Source organism: Miniopterus natalensis, chromosome 3, assembly GCF_054644295.1.
Source record: "Miniopterus natalensis isolate mMinNat1 chromosome 3, mMinNat1.hap1, whole genome shotgun sequence".
Lineage (NCBI taxonomy): Eukaryota > Metazoa > Chordata > Mammalia > Chiroptera > Miniopteridae > Miniopterus > Miniopterus natalensis.
This window is the reverse complement of record NC_142083.1, coordinates 97,033,651-97,053,279: the sequence shown is the minus strand read 5'-3', so window position 1 is coordinate 97,053,279 and position 19,629 is coordinate 97,033,651. Positions and strand designations below refer to the sequence as shown.

At 42.0% G+C, this 19,629-nt stretch overlaps 1 protein-coding gene across 3 annotated transcripts; it reads left to right on the top strand.

Moving 5' to 3' along the window:
* Positions 1-8,423: 8,423 nt before the first annotated feature.
* Positions 8,424-19,348, top strand: TMEM219 (transmembrane protein 219). Of its 3 annotated transcripts, none has more exons than XM_087815787.1 (6): positions 8,424-8,439; positions 9,436-9,634; positions 9,722-9,911; positions 15,657-15,886; positions 17,475-17,644; positions 19,249-19,348. In XM_087815787.1, exons 2-5 carry the CDS (start codon positions 9,470-9,472, stop codon positions 17,610-17,612), a joined length of 723 nt encoding a protein of 240 aa, XP_087671913.1. In that variant the 5' UTR covers positions 8,424-8,439; positions 9,436-9,469; the 3' UTR covers positions 17,613-17,644; positions 19,249-19,348. The 3 variants fall into 3 exon arrangements, with proteins under 3 accessions (XP_087671913.1, XP_016074084.1, XP_087671912.1); XM_016218598.2 differs by lacking the exon at positions 8,424-8,439 and adding an exon at positions 8,658-8,892 and having other exon boundaries at positions 9,433-9,634; XM_087815786.1 differs by lacking the exon at positions 8,424-8,439 and adding an exon at positions 8,870-8,892.
* Positions 19,349-19,629: the final 281 nt, after the last annotated feature.

The following is a 19,629-nucleotide window of genomic DNA, read 5'->3' as shown; positions in this document are numbered from 1 at the left end:
GTGGGTTATTCAACCAGCCCTTTATCATTGGTTGCCTCCTGCATGCGCCCCAACTGGGACAGAGGATTGAATTGAACCCGAGGATTGAATTGAACCCACAACCCCTCGGTCTGCAGGCTGATGCTCAATCCACAGAGCCAAACTAGCCAGGGTGTACGATAAATTTTTAAAAATTGTTGGAAATTTATATATCCCACGTTCAGTAATGGATAGAACAAATAGGAGATCACTAAGGAAACAGAAGATTTGAACTATGCTATAATTCAGTTAAAACTATCAGACATATAGAGAACACTCCACCCAATAACAGCAGAATGCACGTACTTCTCAAGTACACATGGAAGATTTTTCAGGATAGATTATATATTCTTTTTTTTAAATTTTCTGAATACCTGCAGGGTAAATTTGCTGCCTGCTTTTTCTTTTTTAAAAATATGTTTTTTATTTATTTTAGAGAGAGAGGAAGGGAAAGGGATAGAGAGAGAGAAATATTGAGGACAGAAACATCCATCAGCTGCCTCCTGCACACCCCCTACTGGGGATCGAGTCTGCAACCTGGGCATGTGCCCTAACTAGGAATTGACCCTGTGACCTCTCAGTTCATGGGTCAACACCCAACCAAGTGAGCCACACTAGCTAGGGCATCATCATTACATTAAAAAAATATTGTATTTTTTAGTTCCTAAATTTCTGTTTTGTTCTTTTTTATAATTTCTTTATCTTTGTTGGTATTCTCTATTTGTTGAGACAATATGCTCCTGGTTTCCTTTAGTTCTCTGTCTATGGTTTGTTTGTTCATTTGTTTGTTTGTGTTTAGCTTGTTGAGCACATTATTGACGGTTGATTTAAAGTCTTTGTCTAGTAAGTCCAAAATCTATGCTTCCTTAGGGACAGTTTCTTTTACTTTCTTTTCCTGTGAATAGGCTATATTTTACTATTCCTTTGCATGCTTTGTAATTTTTTGCTGAGAACTGAACTTTTTGAAATTATGGTGTGGAGAGAGGAGAGAGAGAAGGAGAAGAAGAAAGGGGAGGGAGGAGGAGAGGAGAGAAGAGGAAAAGAAAAAAAAATACTTTTCAGGTCTTTGCAGATTATCTCTGTTTGGGATATAGTATTTAGCCAAGCCATTTACAATTCTGCCTTAGCCTTCACTTCCTGCATGTGCTGAACTAGCCAGAGCTGAAAGCTATGGCCTTCTCAGGTAGTTTCTGAGCATGAATCCTGGCTTGGATGTGGGAGCTTTTCAAAGCCCTATTTTCCAAATATTCTCATTTCCCTTTTGTTTTTTTCTCTCCCTGGCTTTCAGTATGTCTATTGTTTGCCTCAGCGTTGCTGTTTTTTCCAATTACAGTTGACATTTAATATGTTAATTTTAGGTGTACGGCATAGTGATTAGACATTTATATAACTTACAAAGTTATGATAAGTCTAGTAGTACCCACCTGGCACCATATGTAATTGTTACAATATTATTGACTATATTCCCTATGCTGTACTTTATTCATTTATCTTTAATATTTTCTAGTAACATCATCCATGTGGCTGCTTCTCTGTTCTGAAAGTGTCCTGAGTTAGACAAAACAAGTGCATCAGTCCTTCAGGGAGCCCATAGGCAGGTCAAAACAGACAAATACAATTCCTTGGGAACATGGTCCATTCTGTTTCCTCTGGTACCATGTACTCACACCAGGAACACAGGCTGTTGTCTTCAGACTGCTAAGTGAAATAAGCTAGATACAAAAGGACAAAAATTATATAATTCCACTTCTGTGAAATATCTAGAATAGGCAAATTCATACAGATAGAAAGTAGATAAGAAGTTATTAGAGTCTGAGTCAAAGGGGGAATGGGTAGTTATTGCTTAATGGTTACAGAATTTCTGTTTGGGGTGATGAAAAGTTTTGGAAATAGTAGTGGTGATGGTTGCCCAACACTGTAAATGTAACTAATGCCACTAAATTGTACACTTTAAAACAATCAAGATAGCAAATTTTGTTACATATATTTTACCGTACAAAAGAACTAAGAAAAAAAATCTGGCAAGTAGTCCATTAAAGAAACTTACAATCTAGTAAAAGAATTTGGACATTAAAAAAAACACATTAAGCGTTTGATGATAAAATCAGAATCATGGTTGCCTTTGGATAGAGGAGATGACTGGAAAGGGGAATGAGGGAGGTTCCTGGAGTGATGGAAATGTTTTATATATTTTTTTCCAGTGAGACCTTTATAGGATTGGGGTGTTTATATGGGCATTACATTTGTCAAAACTTATAAAATTTTACAATTAAGATCTGTGCATTTTACTCAATATAAGTTTTACCATGGGGAGGGGACATTATTAGCTACTACTAATCCCTTGACTATTAATATATACTTCAGTTATTTTCTCCTACTTCTCATTTGTATGGGGTCTTTTATCATATAGAGGATTTTTATTTTAAATAGTTAAGTTGATCAGTTTTTCATTTATGGTTTCTGTATTTATGTTTTGCTTTAGAAAGTATCTCTTATTCCAGGTTTATAAACATATTCTTTTTTTTCAATATTTGTATCATGTATATATGTATGTGTGTGTGTGCCTGTATGTATTACATGTAGCTGTTGTCTAGCTGGAAACAATAGACAAGTTTCCTAAGTCTTGGTTCTCTTGTCTGTAAAATAGAGATAACACCTACTTTGTTTTGTTATTGACGTGATTGAACAAAATAACATTTGAAGGCCATTAAATGCTTGACCCATTTAGAAGTTATTCCATAGAGAGTAGCTACTGTTCTTATATATTATGTTATTATCTATCTATTACGGAATTTGACATTTATCAGAATTCTTTGTGTATCTGCTTCTTTTACTAAGGATTTTCATTTCACCTCCCTCAGTGCCTAACCAAGTGCCCAGCATTTAGCAAGTGTTCAGATGTTTGCTGAATTAATTAATTGGTTGGTTGAATGAATGACTAGCACAGGATAAAACCAAGTAGTAAAGGGGGAAAGGACTAATTTTATCAAGCAGCTCTGATATAAAACCAAACACAAAACTGAGGTCCAACCAGGGTACAAGGAACCTTATTAAATAAATAAGGGCTCTTGTCCAAGGATGGGCTTCAAGAGGACTGAGGTTCCGCTGATGGAAACTGTATGGAAACATTTAGGTGAAAGTGCATTTTTCCAGGGAAAGGGTCCATAGGCAGACTGTAGTTCCAGGAGGCCTGGGATCCTGCATACTTTGTCTGCTACTATATTCTTTTCTTTTTAAATATGTTTTTACTGATTTCAGAGAGAGGGAGGGAGAGGGAGAGAGAGAGAAACATCAATGATGAGAGAGTTGTCATTGATCAGCTGCCTCCTGCACACCCCCTACTGGGGATCGAGCCCACAACCTGGGCGTGTGCCCTGACCGGGAATCGAACTGTGACCTCCCAGTTCATGGATGGGCACTCAACCACTTAGCCACACTAGCTGGGCTGCCATTGTATTCTTAGCCTGCAGAATAGTGTAGCCTGGCAACTCAGAGATGCTTATTGAATGAATATCTTATCTGAATGCTGAATGAATGCTTATCTGAATGAATGAATGAATGAATGAATGAATGAATGAATGATGAATGAAAAGCTTTCAACAGATTTTCAAAGGGGTCTTTAACCCCCAGAAGTTTTAAGACTCAATAATCTTTAAGGAAAAAAATCAAACAGATCCCTGGGAAAAGCTCTATTTGGGCCAGAGCTCAGAGAGAAATTTATCACCACGGAGTGATCAAGGAACCCCTTCTTGGATTCCTTTCAAGGGAGTGTGTGATTCCTTCCTCAATCAGCTTTCTGATTCTCACTTGATAGGCTGTAGTCAGACTTAAATCATAAGCCAGCTTCTGCTACCTATTATCTGTGTGTCCTCGGTTAAATTATTTAAGCTGTCTAGAAGCAGGTTTTCGCCATTAACATCCACCTAGAGAGCCTGACGAATGGTTGAAGTCAGAATGTTGGTATAGTGCTGGAGCATTACAATACACAACCAGTTTTGTGTCCTCTCGTGCTCCCCCAGCCACCTTTATTTTCCTATGTAAGACCTTTGTGCACATCCATGTACCCTGATGCTCAGGCTCGAGGCAGTTCCTTTCTCTAAGCAGTGTGCCTCTACTGGTCTACAGAATTGCTTGGTTTGGCTACATAAGTAAATACGAATTATGGTCATTTACAGGAACTTCTGTCCAAATATGCCTAATTACTCTGCAGCACAAGAATAATGGGGGAGCCCACCTGAGTGTGGCTCAGCGGTTGAGCATCGACCTAGGATCCAGGAGATCGGGGTTTGATTCCCAGTCAGGGCACATGCCCGGGTTGTGGGCTTCAGCCAATCAGTGACTCTCACATCACTGATGTTTCTATCTCTCCCGCTCCCTCTCCCTCCCTCTCTTTGAAATCAATAAAGATTTTTTTTAAAAAAGAAAAAAGAATAATTGGGGAGCCCAGCTGATGTGACTCAGTGGTTGAGCATCGACCTAGGATCCAGGAGATCACGGTTCGATTTCCCATCAGGGCACATGCCCGGGTTGTGGGCTTCATCCCCAGTAGGGGGCGTGCAGGAGGCAGCCGATTAATGACTCTCTCATCTTTGATGTTTCTATCTCTCTCCCTCTCCCTTCCTCTCTCTGAAATCAATAAAGACATATTTCTTTAAAAAAAGAAGAAGATTGAAGGAAATGCACATTTGCTGACTTCCTGTTTTGTTCCAGCACTTTCAGGCCTTATCTCACCCTACAAATTAGACTTGTCATTAATTAGAAGCACTGACAAAACTTTTGCTGTATGGGTATTAACTTTGTACCTGGACCATAGTAGATACTAAAAAACAGTTGTGGACTGAATACATTTTCTTTTGTATTTTAATCTAAATTTCACAAGTATTCAAGCATGGGTGGATGTGCTCCCAACCATAAAATGAGACAAAATTGGTGAGTTCTTAGGGATATGGGTCTGTATGAAGCTGTTTTTAATAAATCCATCAACAAATATTGAGTGAGTGACTACTATGTGCTCAAGCTACAAAAAGACCTGGGGCTGGCCAGAGCATACTAGTCCAGAAATTGAGGTGTTGGCTGGGAGGGATGAGACGAAAACTAGGGCAAGGCCATCTAGTTGGCTCAGAGTGGGCAGGGTGGACGTGACTGTGCCTCAGAGGTTTTCAGGAGAGCTTTTTTTTTTTTTTTTTAAACATATCTTTATTGATTTCAGAGAGAGGAAAGGAAGGGGGTGAGAGAGAGATAGAAACATCAATGATGAGGGAGTCATTGATCGGCTGCCTAGCCCGCAACCCGGGCATGTGCCCGACTGGGAATCGAACCCCGATCTCCTGGTTCCTAGGTCGATGCTCAACCACTGAGCCACACCTGGCCGGGCCAGGAGAGCTCTCTTGGCAGGACTGGAGGAGGAGGATTTTTACTGGGAAAGGACTAGATTTGGTATTGAGGCACTGAGGCCTCCTCATTGGGAGACTTGGGACAAGTCCCTTAACCTCTCCAGACATCAGTTTAGCATTTGGAAAATAAAGGGGGGGGGGTGTTGAACTTGTTCAGTTATTAAGTGCCTTCCAGTTCCTAGGTTGTAAAATTCTTGGTCAGTCATACTTTCATTTTTCCTTTGAGAAGAAAATACTATACTTGCAATTTCATTTAAGTCAATCAGTGGCATTTAGAAAACACTCACTATACTCTAGGAGACTGCCGTAAATTCCTATTTTTTAAAAATTATTTTTAATTGTAGCAAAGTACACATGACATAAAGTTTTCCATCTTAACCATTTTTAAGTATATAGTTCAGTAGTGTTAAATACATTCATCTTGTTATGCAACCATTACCACCTTCCGTCTCCAGAACGCTTTTCATTTTGCAAAACTCAAACTCTAAACCCATTAAACTATAACTGCCCATTCCCACCATTCTGCTTTCAGTCTCAATGAACCTGACTACTCCAGGTACCTCATATAAGTGGAATCATACAATATTTGTCTTTTTGTGACTGGCTTATTTCACTCTGTAAAAGATTTGTCCATGTTGTAGCTAAATAGTATTCCACTGTATGTATGACCATTATTTTCTTTATCCATTCCTCTGTTGATGGACACTTGGGTTGCTTCTACCTTTTAGTTCTTGTGAATAATACTGCTAAATGCTGCTATGATCATGTGTGTGCAAATATCTCTCTGAAACGCTAACTTTCAATTCTTTGGGGTATATACCCCAAAGTGGAATTGCTGAATAATTTGGTAATTCTATTTTATTTTATTTTATTTTCAAAATGTGTTTTTATTGATTTTAGAGAGAGAGGAAAGGAGAGGGAGAGAGAGAAACATCAATGTGAGAGAGAAACTTTGATTGGCTGCCTCCCACACGCACCCTGAAACCTGGGCATGTGACTGGGAATTGAACCAGTGACCCTTCAGTGCATGGATGATGCTCAGCCAACTGAACCACACTGGCCAGGGCGTGATTCTATTTTAAATTTTTCAAAAATATACTAGTCTGTTTTCCACAGTGGTTGTACTTTTTTACACTCCCAACAATGGTGCAATGGGTTCCACTCTCTCCACAGCCTTGCCAACACTGGTTATTTTCTTTTTTTTTAATAATAACTATTGCCTGGGCCAGTGTGGCTCAATTGGTTGAGCGTCATCCCATGCACTGAAAGGTTGTGGGTTCGATTCCTGGTCAGGGCAAATGCCCAGGTTTCCAACTCGATGCCCAGTTGGGGGCGTGCAGGAGGCAACCAATCAATGATGACTCTCTCATCATTGATGTTTCAACTCTCTCCCTCTCCCTTCCTCTCTCTGAAATAAAAAAAGATATATTTTTAGAAATTAAGTTAAATTAAAATATAACTATCCTAATAGGTGTTAGCTAGAGTGTATTGTAGTTTTGATTTGCATTTCCTTAAAGATTAGTGATATTAAGCATCTGTTCATGTGTTGTTGGTCATTTGTATATCTTCTTTGGAGAAATGTCTATTCAAGTCCTTTGTGCACTTTTTAATTGGGTTGGGTTTTTCATGTTGTTGTTTAGTAGGATTCATCTTTACATCTTCTAGATATTAACTCCTTAGCAGATATATAACTTGCAAATATTTCCTCCCATTTCATGGGTTGCCTTTTCACTCTGTTGTGTCCTTTGATGCACAAAAGTGTTAAATTTTGATGTAGTCCAATTTACCGATTTTTCCCCTTTTTTCCCTAGTTTACCAAAAGCCTGAGCTTTTGGTGTTGTATCCAAGAAATCATTGCCAAATCCAATGTCATAAAGCTTTCCCCCCCATGTTTTCTTCTAAAAGTTGTATAGCTTCAGCTCTTACATTTAGCTCTTCCATGCATTTTGAATTAGCTTTTGTGTGGTGTAAAGATAAGGGTTTAATTTCATTCTTTTCTATGTGGATATCCTGTTTTCCCAATACCATTTGTTGAATAAGACTATTTTTCCCCGTTGAATGGTCTTGGCACCCCTGTCAAATATCATCTGACCATATATGAGAGCATTTTGTGCTCTAAACCTTTGGAGTTAGTGGTACAGAAATGACACGGTCTCTGCGTCAAGGAAGCCTCGGTAGCGCTGAGCGCTCAGATTCTGCTGCAACAGCGTGTCCAGTGCTGGTTGTGTGCTCAGTGAACACTGCGCCCATGTTTCCCCACACTTTTGTCTAAGCTTCCCATCCAACCAGTGAGGTATGTATGTATAATGGTCCCCTTTAACAGAGGACTAAACTCAGTCCCCCCAAAAAGCATAGCTTTTTGCAGGGGCACGAACAGAGTCAGGCCTTGAATCCCAGATGGACCTCGGCGTTCTTATTTCTAAAATGTGGGCAGAAGTGAAATGAGATGGTATCTACTGAGCAGCCTTGCAGCTTGTAGGATCCTTTTCCTTAAGGAGTCACTAAAAGCCAGGGGCCAGGCCTGACCTGACGACGATTAACCTGATTTCTAGGCTGCAGGGAACTGACCCCGCCCGCCTGGAAGGCCGCAGGCCCGGGGCTGGAGCCCCACCCCCGGCCGACCCGAGGCCGTACCCGGAACTTGGGCGCGGCTGGGCTGTGCTACTGGCGCGGGGGCAGCCGGGAGACGGGAAAACGCCTGAGACGAGAATCGCGTTGAAGCAGCCTCACGGTCTCTGCGGAGGGAGAGTTTACAATTCTAATAGTGTTTTTAGGGTTTTTGTTTCCTCGCCTCTCTCCCTTTCATTCGCCTTCCGAGGAGTGGTTTCTCCCCGTTGGCCCCTTCGTTGGATTTCCCCTTGGTACACCCCTACCCTGCTTTGAGGCCAGGCGGCCGCCCGAGTGCGCACTGCGCATGCGAAACCCCGCCGCAGGGGTTGTGTGTGTGTGGGGGGGAGCACGGACCCCGCCCCTTCGCCGCTCCACGCGTGACGTCGCGGGGGGCGCGGGCCTCCGCGGGCTGCGAGCGGTGAGGGCGAGCGGCGGGCGGGCCGGACGCTGCTAGGCTGGGGAGGGGCGCGTGTGTAAAGCTCCTGCAGGGGGGCGGGGGAAGGGGAGGCCCGGGGGCGCCGTCGGCCGCTGACCCTCAGGCCCTGCCCACCCCTTCCTGCTCTTTCCCCTTTCCGAACGAGCCGCCCCGGGAGGCAGGGCAGGGCCAGCATTTGTGGCACCTGCATTTTCCTGGCGCTCCCCTGCTCCCCCATCCCCTTTCCAGATGTTCCTTTTCATCAGGCTGTGGCTTCTCGCCTGGAAAAGAGCACTCCACTTGGAGGCAGGAGACGGGTTTCAGACCTTGGCCCTACCATTCCTATGTTAAAGTCCACAAGCCTCAGTTTTTGCCCTGCCTCACCTTTTCTGAAGATCACTATGACACAGAAAAATAGAAAAGAAATGGACATTTGTTGAATTCCTGCATGGCCAAGTATTATGCAAACTGCTTTATCTGCCACACTTAGTTCTCATTACATGGCTTAGAACTCCCATTTCACAGATTCTTAAACTCCCAAAGTTTGACTGATTTTTCTCACATAGCCAATGAAGGGCAGAGGAGGAGTCACATTGAGCAATGTAACTCCAAAGTGGGTTTCTTTTTGTCAGACACTTCCTTTGGGCTATTGGCTGGAACTATTCTGCAGCCAAACCCTAGGCCCAGAACAGCTGTTTCCTGAAATTCTATTTTTAAGAATTCTCCTTTTCGAGTTCGTTTTTCCAGCACAGCATGCTCTCCTCCACTTCCGCCTTGATCGCTTCAGAAATGAAATGCAGCAAACATTTACTGAGTGGTGCAGGGGATGAACACTTGGAGTCGAGAGCCTTGGATTCCTGTCCTGTCTCTGCCACTACCTGTGTGGCCGTGGGCAAGTCCCTTGTCCCCTTGGTGCTTTAGCTTCCCTTTGAGTAAAATGGGTAAGTGCCTTCTGACTGGTAGGCTCTTGTCCAGTTCTCCCTTCCTGTCCTCCAGCAGGCTTTCCTTGGAGGCCCAGACACCTCTGCTCCCCATGGGCAGCTGCCAGGCAGGGCACAACCTGCATCTCTGTCTGGCCCACCACCCACCTCTGGTCTGTGCCACTTTGATCCTGTTGCTTCTTGGCCTTTCTGGCCTGGGCCTTGGTGGCTTCCTCCTCACTCACAGGACTGGTCTGCGCAGCCCTGACATCCCTCAGGTGAGTACTCTCCTATTCATCAGTCACAGGTAGGCCAGCTCTTGCTGCAAATCTCTCACCTCTCTCCCACCTTCCTTTTGCACACAGGACTGGGTCTCCTTCTTGAGATCTTTTGGCCAGCTGACCCTGTGCCCTGTAACTCCGACAGTCACAGGGAAGTGGCATGGGTCCCACGTCGTGGGCTTGCGGACCACCTTGAACTTTGGAGATGGTCCAGACAGGAACAAGACCCAGACATTCCAAGCCAAGGTTCCAGGTAGTCAGATGGGACTGAAAGGTGAGATCAAGGACTGTGGGGTTAGACATCAGAACACTCAGGGGTGGGCCCTGCCTCTGAACTCACTAATCTGGTGACCTTAAGCATATCCCTGGGCTTTAGTCACTTCTGCTGTAATAAGGACTAGATACTTCCAGTGAAAACAATGTCCACTGTCCCACTGTGTAGGTTCTCTATAAATGTTTTCTTTCCCCTTCCAGCTCTGGGATTGTTTGATTTTGTCCTTGGAGGTGTGATGAGATGGGCTACGTTTGACCTAACGTTCTTTGTCATCCCTTTTTATTCCTCCACCCTTCTCCTCATAGAGGCACCTTTTCCCTAAGGGATATCTAAGAAGCATATTCTGTTCAGTTAAACTAATGTCTTCGGTGCCTGCTTTGTACTTAGCACAGCTCTATGTGCTATGGAGGATACAGAAAAAATTAGACATCATCCATTTCCAAAGCACTTAAAGTCTTCTGGGAAAATAATGAGAGAGGGAGAGTCAGTGGGTTCTATTAATTCCTGTGTGAGATCTGGCCTCAGGCTCCTTATCTAAAAAATTGGGAGATGAAGAGGGAGGAGAGAATGGTGGAATTCTCTGACCTCTGAGGTCCTTTTCAACATATTATCATTCTAAGATTCTATGAATCACATATGTGTATATGTGTGTGGGGGGTAGGTCTTTGTATGTCTAGGTGTACATGTGTGTGATCAAAGAACAAGAATAAAGGAATGTGTCTGATATATAATAGCGTTATTGAGATGAGTCGCATGCCATAAAATTCATGTATTTAAAATGTACAATTAAATGGCTTTTCTTATATTTACGAAAGTGTGCAACCATCATCACAATCAATTTTAGAACATTTTCATTACCAGACAAAGAAATCCTGTACCCATTAGCAGTCATTCTCCATTTTCTCCTCACCTCCCAACTCTAATCTACTTCCTGTCACTAATCTGCTTCCTGTCTCTGTAGATTTGCTTATTCTGGACATTTCATATAATGGTCTGTTTTGACTGGCTTCTTTCACTTAGCTTAATGTTTTCAAGGTTCATCTACGTTGTAGCATATATCAGTACTTCACTTCTTTTTGCTTAATAATATTCACTGTATGACTTCCACATTGTATTTGTCCATTATTTAATTGACATTTGGATTGTTTCCACCTTTTAGCTATTATGAATAATGCTGCTATACACAGTCGTGTACAAGTTTCTGTGTGATTATATATTTTTATTTCTCTTGAGTATGTTATAACTAGGAGTGGAATTGCTGGGTCTTATGGTAACTCTGTTCAGTCTTTTTGAGGAACTGCCACACTGTTTTAAAAGTGGCTGTACCAGCAGCGTATGAGAGTTCCAGTTTCTCTACATCTTCCACAACCCTTGCTATTATCGGTCTTTTTTATTATAGCCCTCCTAGTCAGTGTGAAGTGATATCTCACTGTGATTTTGATTTGCATTTTCCTGGTGGCTAATGATATTGAGGATTTTTTCATGTGCTTATAGGCTATTTGCATATTTTTGGAGAAATGTATATTCAGAGTCTTTGCCCATTTTTTAAATTGGGTAATTTGTCTTTTAATTATTCAGTTGTAAGTGTTCTTTATATTTTCTAGATACAAGATTCTTATCTGATGTATGATTTGCAAATATTCTCTCTCATTCTCTGGGCTCTTTTCACTTTTTTGATGGTATGCTTTGAAGCACAAACGTTTTTGATTTAGATGAATTCCAGCTTACCTATTTTTTTCTATTGTTGCTTGTGATTTTAGTGTGACATCTAAGAAGACTTTGCCTAACCCAAGTTCACTAAGATTTACTTCTGTTTTTGTCTTTTAGGAATTTTATAGTTTTAGCTCTTACATTTAGGTCTATGATCCTTTTTTTAAGTTTTAAATCCTCACCCTAGGATGTGTTCGTTGATCCTAGAGAGAAGGGAAGGGAGAGAGAGAGAAACATCGATGCGAGAGAGAACATTAACCAGTTGCCCTCTGCACATGCCCCAATGGTGGATCGAACCCGTAACCCAGGAATGTGCCATGACCAAGAATCAAATCCTAAACCTTTCGGTATACAGGACAACACTCCAACCAACTGAGCTACAACAGCCAGTGCTCTGTGATCCATTTTGAGTTAATTTTTGTCTATGGTGTGAGGATGGGATCCAACTTCATTCTTTTGCAGATGGCTATTCAGTTGTCCTATCATGTTTTGTTGAAAAGACTATTCTTTCCCTATTGAATAGTCTTGATACCCTTGACCATATGCCCTGGCCAGGTGGCTCAGTTAGTTGGATGTCCTGTATACCAAAAGGCTGCAGGATTGATTCCCAGTCAGGGCACATACGTACGTTGGGGTTCAGTCCCTGGTTGGGGTGCGTATGGGAGGCAGCCGATCCATGTTTCTTCCTCACATTGATGTTTCTCTCTCTCTCTCCCATCCTCTCTCTAAAAATAAATAAAAACATATCCTTGGGTAAGGATTTTAAAAAAAATCAGTTGGCCATAGATGTATGAGTTTATTTCTGGACTTTTAGTTCTATTCCATTGATCTATATGTCTATCCTCGTGCTAGTGCCACACTGTTTTTATCACTATAGCTTTGTAGTAAGTTTTGAAATCAGAAAATATGAGTCCTCCAACTTTGTTCTTTTTTTAAATATGTTTTTATTGATTTCAGAGAGAGGAAGGGAGAGGGAGAGAGAGATAGAAACATCATGATGAGAGAGATTCATTGATTGGCTGCCTCCTACATGCCCCCCACTGGGGATGGAGCCTGAAACCCGGGCATGTGCTCTGACGGGGAATGGAACTGTGATCTCCTAGTTCATAGGTTGATGCTCAACGGTGCCGGCCACGCCAACTTTGTCCTTTTTAAAGATTGTCTTGGCTGTTCTGGATACTTTGAATTTCCATATGAATTTTAGGATCAGCTTGTCAATTTTTGCTTCTGCAAAGAAGCCCTGTTTCTTTAAATAATGGTTAGAAACAAAGTAATAACATCAAAGAGTACTTTGGACAAAATTTAAAATGAGCACCTACTATGTACCAAGCATGGGAAATACAGAGATCTCTCTGTTTCAAGTTGCTCACTGTCTAGCAAGGTTACAGATGTGAACAGAAATAAATACTTTGCAATGTGTGCAGAACAGAAAGTAGAGTGCGAGTACTCAGAAGTCTATCAAGCGGGGATGGTGAAGACAGGCTTTTCCAAGGATACACAGTGCCTGAGCTAAGACTTGAGGGAGGCCTTTCAGGGTGCCCTTCCAGCCAGAGGGGAGAGTATATGCAAAGGTGTACAGGTGGAGACCATGATGGCATGTTTAGAAACTTCCAGGGCTTCAGTTTGACTGGTACAGGGAAAGGATTGTTGAGTGTGTGGCAGGTAATGGGCCTGAAGAAACACTCAGTTCTGTGGCGGGTCTCATGTGCCAAGCCAAGGTAGTTGGACTTTATTCAGTACATTGGGCCAATTCAAAGATTTTAATCAGGAAAACAGTAAGATTTTGTTTTTGTGTTGTTCTTTTAAAAAGATAACACTTGTTGGCTGACTGCCTGGAAGGAATGTGTCCAGATACAGGAAGACTAGGGGGGAGGTGGTTGTAATAAAAAGATGAAGAGAAAAACTGAGCTAAGACATTGCTGTGAAAGAAGGGGACTGATTTGAGAGAGACATTAAGAAGTGTAAGATTGACAGGATTTGGTGACTCATTCGATCTGGGGAATATAGAAGAAAGGGGAGTCCTTTTATAGAATTTTACATGTACTTTTCTCAGTTGTAATTATGATGTATATACTGGTTTGTATTTCTCTTTTTTCACTTATGACACCGTGTTTTTTGTATTAGTGCAAAAAACAAAAGCATTATTATTTTAATGGTGTAAAGTGATTCATTAAGGGGTTAGACCATTTGTTAATGCTTTCCTTATTGTTAAACATCTCTATTGTTTCCTATTTTTTGGCATTTTTTACGAAATCACAATAAATATCTGGGTATACTTTGCATTTTTCTTTTTCTTTTTTAAATATATCTTTATTGATTTCAGAGAGAGGCAAGGAGAGAGAGAAAGATAGAAACATCATGATGAGAGAGTCATTGATGGAGCCCGCAACCTGGGCATGTGCCCTGACTGGGAATCGAACCCCAATCGCCTGCATCCTAGGTTGATGCTCAACTGCAGAGCCACTCAGGCCGGGCTGCATTTTTCTTTTGAATCTTTTCCTTAGGATTAGTTTCTACAAGTGGTATTACTGAGTCAAAGGATATGGACACACACCCACACTTTTTTTTTTTTTTTACCTTGAATACTCTTTTTAATAGACAAATTCACTTTGTTGTGGATTCAGACCACACAGAAATATACAAAGCAGAGGTAAAAGTCCTCCTACCTCCGCTACAGAGTTGATAGTTTGGTGGGCATCTTAGTCCCTCTCTGTACCCATTTAAAATTGTGACAGATACAGCCCACCAAATTGTCTCCTAAAAGATTTATGAATTGAGAGTGCCCATTTTCCCACATCTTCAACTCTTGTAACTATTACTTTTTAAAATTTTTACCAACTTAATGGGCAAGGGAGTTACCTGATTTAATTTACTTTCTCCTGATTACTAGTGAGGTTGAGCATCTTCTTATAAGTTTATTGTCCATTTTCATGTTTTCTCTGAATTTCTTCTTCATTTTTTTTGCTTATTTTTCTTCATCTTTATCTTCTCGATTTTTAGGTCTTTATGCATTCTGGATAGTAAACCTTTTTGCCAATTAAATCTATTCTAGATATTTTCAAACAATCTGTTACTTGTGTGTTTATCTTTCATTATATAGAAGTCTTTAATTTGTTTTGAGGTTAACTTTATTGCTCTTGTCCTTTACTTAGGCTTTTAGGTTTTGTGACTTTTTTAGGAAGGGCTTCCCAACTTGAAAAATAGAAAATATTCTTCTGTATTTTCTTTTAATACTTGCTTAGGTTTTTGTTTTGTTTTGTTTTAGTTTGTTAGTTTGTTTGTATAGGTCTTTAATACATCTGGACTTTATTTTATAGTGTAAGATAAGAGTCTAACCTTTTTTCCCAAGTGGAAATTATCCCAAGGGCATTGACTAAATAGGCCACTATTTTTCCACTAATTTGAAATGGGATGTGAACTTTTGTTTTGTTTTGTTTTGTTAATCTTTACCCAAGGATATTTTTTCTACTGATTTTTAGAGCAAGTGGAAGGGAGGGAGGGAGAGGGGAGGAGAGAGAGAGAGGAAGAGAGAGAAACATCGATAGATTGCCTCCCACATGCTCCCCAACCCGGGCCGGGGATGGAACCTGCAACCCAGGTATGTGCCTCTGACCACGTATTGAACCCCAGACTCTTTGGTACTCGGGCTGGCACTCTAACCACTGAGCGACACCGGGATGTGAACTTTTTAATGGATTTTGGTACTAGTGGAAAACTGCTTTCTTAAAAAACGATGGACTAGTTTATACAAACTGACATTGACAACGTGTATCTATCCCAGTTTCACTGCAGCCTTGCAAGTATTGATGTGTTTGTTTTGTTGGTTGTAAGCTAATTTAAATTAATCTTAGTTTATATTGGTACCCAGTTATTTTCATTTTTAAATGATGGTATATAGAGTACTTTATTGAATAGAATCAGTGCCAAAATACCTGGTACTGTAGGAAGCTTTAGAAATGTATAGAAGTCTGAAAATGGATGGTTCCCACCAGATCCTTCATTTTTCTTCCATCTCCTCTCCTGTGCCTCTCATAGGATCTTTTGCAGAAGAGCTGGTCCTCATTACAGCCAGGGTGACCACAGAAAGGACCCCAGGAATCTGCCTGTATTTTAGTGCTGATTCAGAACTCCTGCCCTCCAGCCAGCCACCCATATCCTGCTCTGAGGAGGGAGTAGGAAATGCTACCCTGAGCCCTAGGGTGGCTGAGGATTGTGTCAGGGTCTGGAGCCAGGAGGGCCTTGTGCTTACCAAGCTGCTCACCTCGGTAAGAGCTTCAGGTTGTCAGAGTTTCATAGACTTCCATGCTGCATGCTGTGTCTTGAAGGCAGTTTTTTTTTTAGGGAGGTAGAGAAACATCAATGTGAGAGAGATACATTGATTGGTCGCCTCCCATTCGCACCCCTACAGGGGTCTAACCCACAGCCCAGGTACGTGCCCTGACTGGGATTGAACCTGCGACCTTCTGGTGCTCAGGATGATGCTGAACAAACTGAGCCACACCAGCCAGGGCTTAAGGGCAATTTTACCTAATAGATAAAATATAGGCTTTATAATCCTGACTGGGAGGCTGTGTGATCTTGAACAAGGACCTGAGTCTCTCTGAGCCTCAGCTTCCTCGTCTGTAAAATAGGAAACATGATACTATCTCCTAATTCCAACAAAGAAATGAGAGTGAATATAAAGAACCTAGTACAATGCCTGGTACATAATAGAGATTTGATAAATGACAGCTATTACTATTAACTATTGTCTTTAAGTACAATAAAATATGACCTCTACCTCAAAGGAATTCAGAAGCTGGACTAAGGCAGAATAAGCTAATTGCCAGCATAGAGATGTGAGCCAAGTGTTACTCTAACACATCGTAAGGAGCAATTAACTCTAACTTGAATATTTATATAGAGTGTTTCACAGAGATGATAGCATTTAAGAAAGGGAATTGTGTACAGTAGTTTATAACGTACAGAGTACTTTCAGATTCATTATCTCATTTGATCTTAAAATAGCCTTTGAGGTAGCTGTTATTATCCCATCTTACAGATGAGGAAACAGGTTCAGAGAGAGGGAGTGAATTGCTCAAGGCCACACTGCTACTGACCCAGGATTTCAACCTAGTTTCTGACTGAGTCCCAGGCTTGTTCTGCCCTGTCAGGATGATCCCTGAAGGATGAGGAAGATTTGGGCAGATAGTGCACCAGAGGGGGTACAAGAAAGAGGAACTACATTCCAGGCATAAGGGGCCAGCATGAGCACAGGCCTAGAGATTAAAAAGTGTTCAGCCTTTGGGGACACTCCATGACGAGGGGCTGAGGAATGCCTTAAGGGAAGAGACAGGAGAGATGCAGGAGCCTGATCATGAGGCACTGTGATGCCAGGCTAAGATGCTATGACTTGACACTGCAGGCCATGGGGACCACTGCTGCTGGGTGGAAGTGACTGGCCCCGAGTGGAGGAGAGAGACCAGTTAGGAGGCTGCTGCACATTCTTCCCTCACGTTTGCAAAGACCCTCGTGAGGAGCATCATCTGGGAGCTTGGAATCAGGGAAGATCTTGGTTTCCAGACCTGGCCCTGCTTGCACATTTTAAAAATGTGGATAATAGTGAATTCTCATAGAGTCATCATTAGGGGGCTCAATGGTTGGGCAAGAAAGCAGTTTGTAGATCATAGAGACAATTAGCTTTTATAGAAGTAACATTTTCCTTTTAGTTGCTCCCTGGATGTGGAGAGCCCTTTCCTCCATAGAGGCTTCTCTCCATAGCCTGGGGCTGGGGGTAAGATGTCTTCCTAAGGGAAGATTCTCTATCCTTCCTCTGTCTCATTCATTTCTCCTTCCCTCCCTGTGCCCACCTAGGAGGAGCTGGCTCTGTGTGGCTCCAGGCTGCTGGTTTTGGGCTCCTTCCTGCTTCTCTTCTGTGGCCTTCTCTGGTTTTTTACTGCTGTATGTTTCCACCCACGCCGGGAGTCCTACTGGTTTAGAACCCGGCTATAAGGGCACTGGCCTAGTTCCTGTCTTGTTCTCAGGTAAGGTTCTTTGCCCCAGTTCTGTGAGAATAGAAGATGGGGTGGGAGTGGGAATTGTAACTGAAATAGCTATTCCTAAACAATATGGTTTGGTTTTACTTATTTTTGAACTTTATATAGATGGAATCGTATGTATTCTTTTGTGACTGACTTCTTTCTGTTAACATCCTGATTTTAAGATTCACCCATAGCTCTAGTCCACATTGAAGAAGCTTTTTAGTAATAATGGTGAATTAAGAAGTTTCAAATATATATATATTTTTAAATATATCTTTATTGATTTCAGAGAGGGGAGAGAGAGAGAGAGAAACACCAATGATGAGAGTCATTGACTGGCTGCCTCCTGCACGCCCCCAGCTGAGGATCGAGGCCACAGCCTGGGTATGTGCCCTGACAGAGAATCGAACCCTGATCGCCTGGATCCTAGGTTGATGTTCAACTGCTGAGCCAGACCCAGCCAGGCCAAATTATTTTTTAAATCCTCACCTGAGGATATTCTTTCCATTGCTTTTCAGAGAGAGTGGAAGGGAAAGGGGGAGAGAGAGAAACATCGATGTGAGAGAGACACATCAATTGGTTGCATCCCACACATGCCCTGACCAGGGTCAGGGATCGAGCCTATAACTGAGGTATGTGTCCTTGGCCGAATTGAACCTGGAACCCTTCAGGCCACGGGCTGATGCTCTAACCACTGAGCCAAACCAGTTAGGGCAAGAAGGTTCAAATTTGATGATGTGTCCTGGATATGAATCATGTTTGTCATGCTTTTGTCCTGAAATTCTGATACCCAGTTTTATGACTCAGATTTTATAAAAGTCATCTTGAACTGCTCAAAAGAATTGATTGATGATGCCTGTTACTAGGCACATACGATGCCCAAGTTCTTTACATGCACTTTCTCTTTTCCATTAGCCATTATTGCCTTTAGAAAAAGTTGATTCTGCTAACAGAATCTTTCAAGGGACACAGCCTCACAAAGGTAGCAGTGGATGGTAAACATATTGGCTGACCAGTTTGTGTGTCAGATCATTAAAGGAAAAAATATTTCTGTAAAATATTCTCACCCTGTCAGGTAGGTCTCATACAATTTGAGGGTCATATATTGTGCATCCAGTTCTTAAATTGTTCTCAGCTTCAGCTGGCTGCTATGCCCTAGAACATAACCGTGGGAGTAGTAGAAACAGCTCAGGACCAGGGAAGGGCCAGAGAAACTGGACGTTCAAGATCAACTTTCTTATTTTGCTTGGGTCTAGACCTGACTGCTTTAGCTACCTACTTGAGGCAGGAAATGAGGCACCATAATGCCAAACTAAGATGCTATGACTTGCCACTGCAGGCCATGGGGGCCACTGGTGCTGAGTGGAAGAGACTGGCTGAGTGTAGCAGAGAGACCAGGCCTTTCTTAGATCTGAGCAGACTGGAAAAGGAATACTTTCTGGCCCCAGGCAGATCCTGGAGTACTGAGGCCATCCCAGTTGGGATGAGTGCTTGTACCTATCTCTAGTTGTCACTTCCTGTGCTCTTTCCTCAGTTTCTGAGCCATTCCAGAGCTTCCCACAAGGGCTTTCTCACCTGCCCTGTTTTTTAATTTTTTCTCTCTCCAGGTGTGGATCAACTTCTTGGGCCATGGTTCTAAGTTGGAAGAGATGTTACAGAAAATGGAGAGCTAGAATGTGGGGGAAAATAAAAGGATTTTTTGCCCAATGCTGCCAGTGTGTTTATTGGGAATTGGATGAGGTGGGAATTTTAGAGTAGATTGGTTTGGGAGGTTCAGGGGATTCTTCCTTGCTGATTCTTCGTTTGGGATACAGGTTGTCATAGGGCAACCTACTGCAGCTATTCCTACGGTTGTACCTTGGCTTTGGAAAACAGGTTTTGATCCCAACTCTGCCACCTTATGCCTATAAAATAAAATCGCTAATTTCAGCTAGTTGAGAGAATTGGGTGGGTTTGGGCATGGGAGTGCTTTTACATAATGCAATATG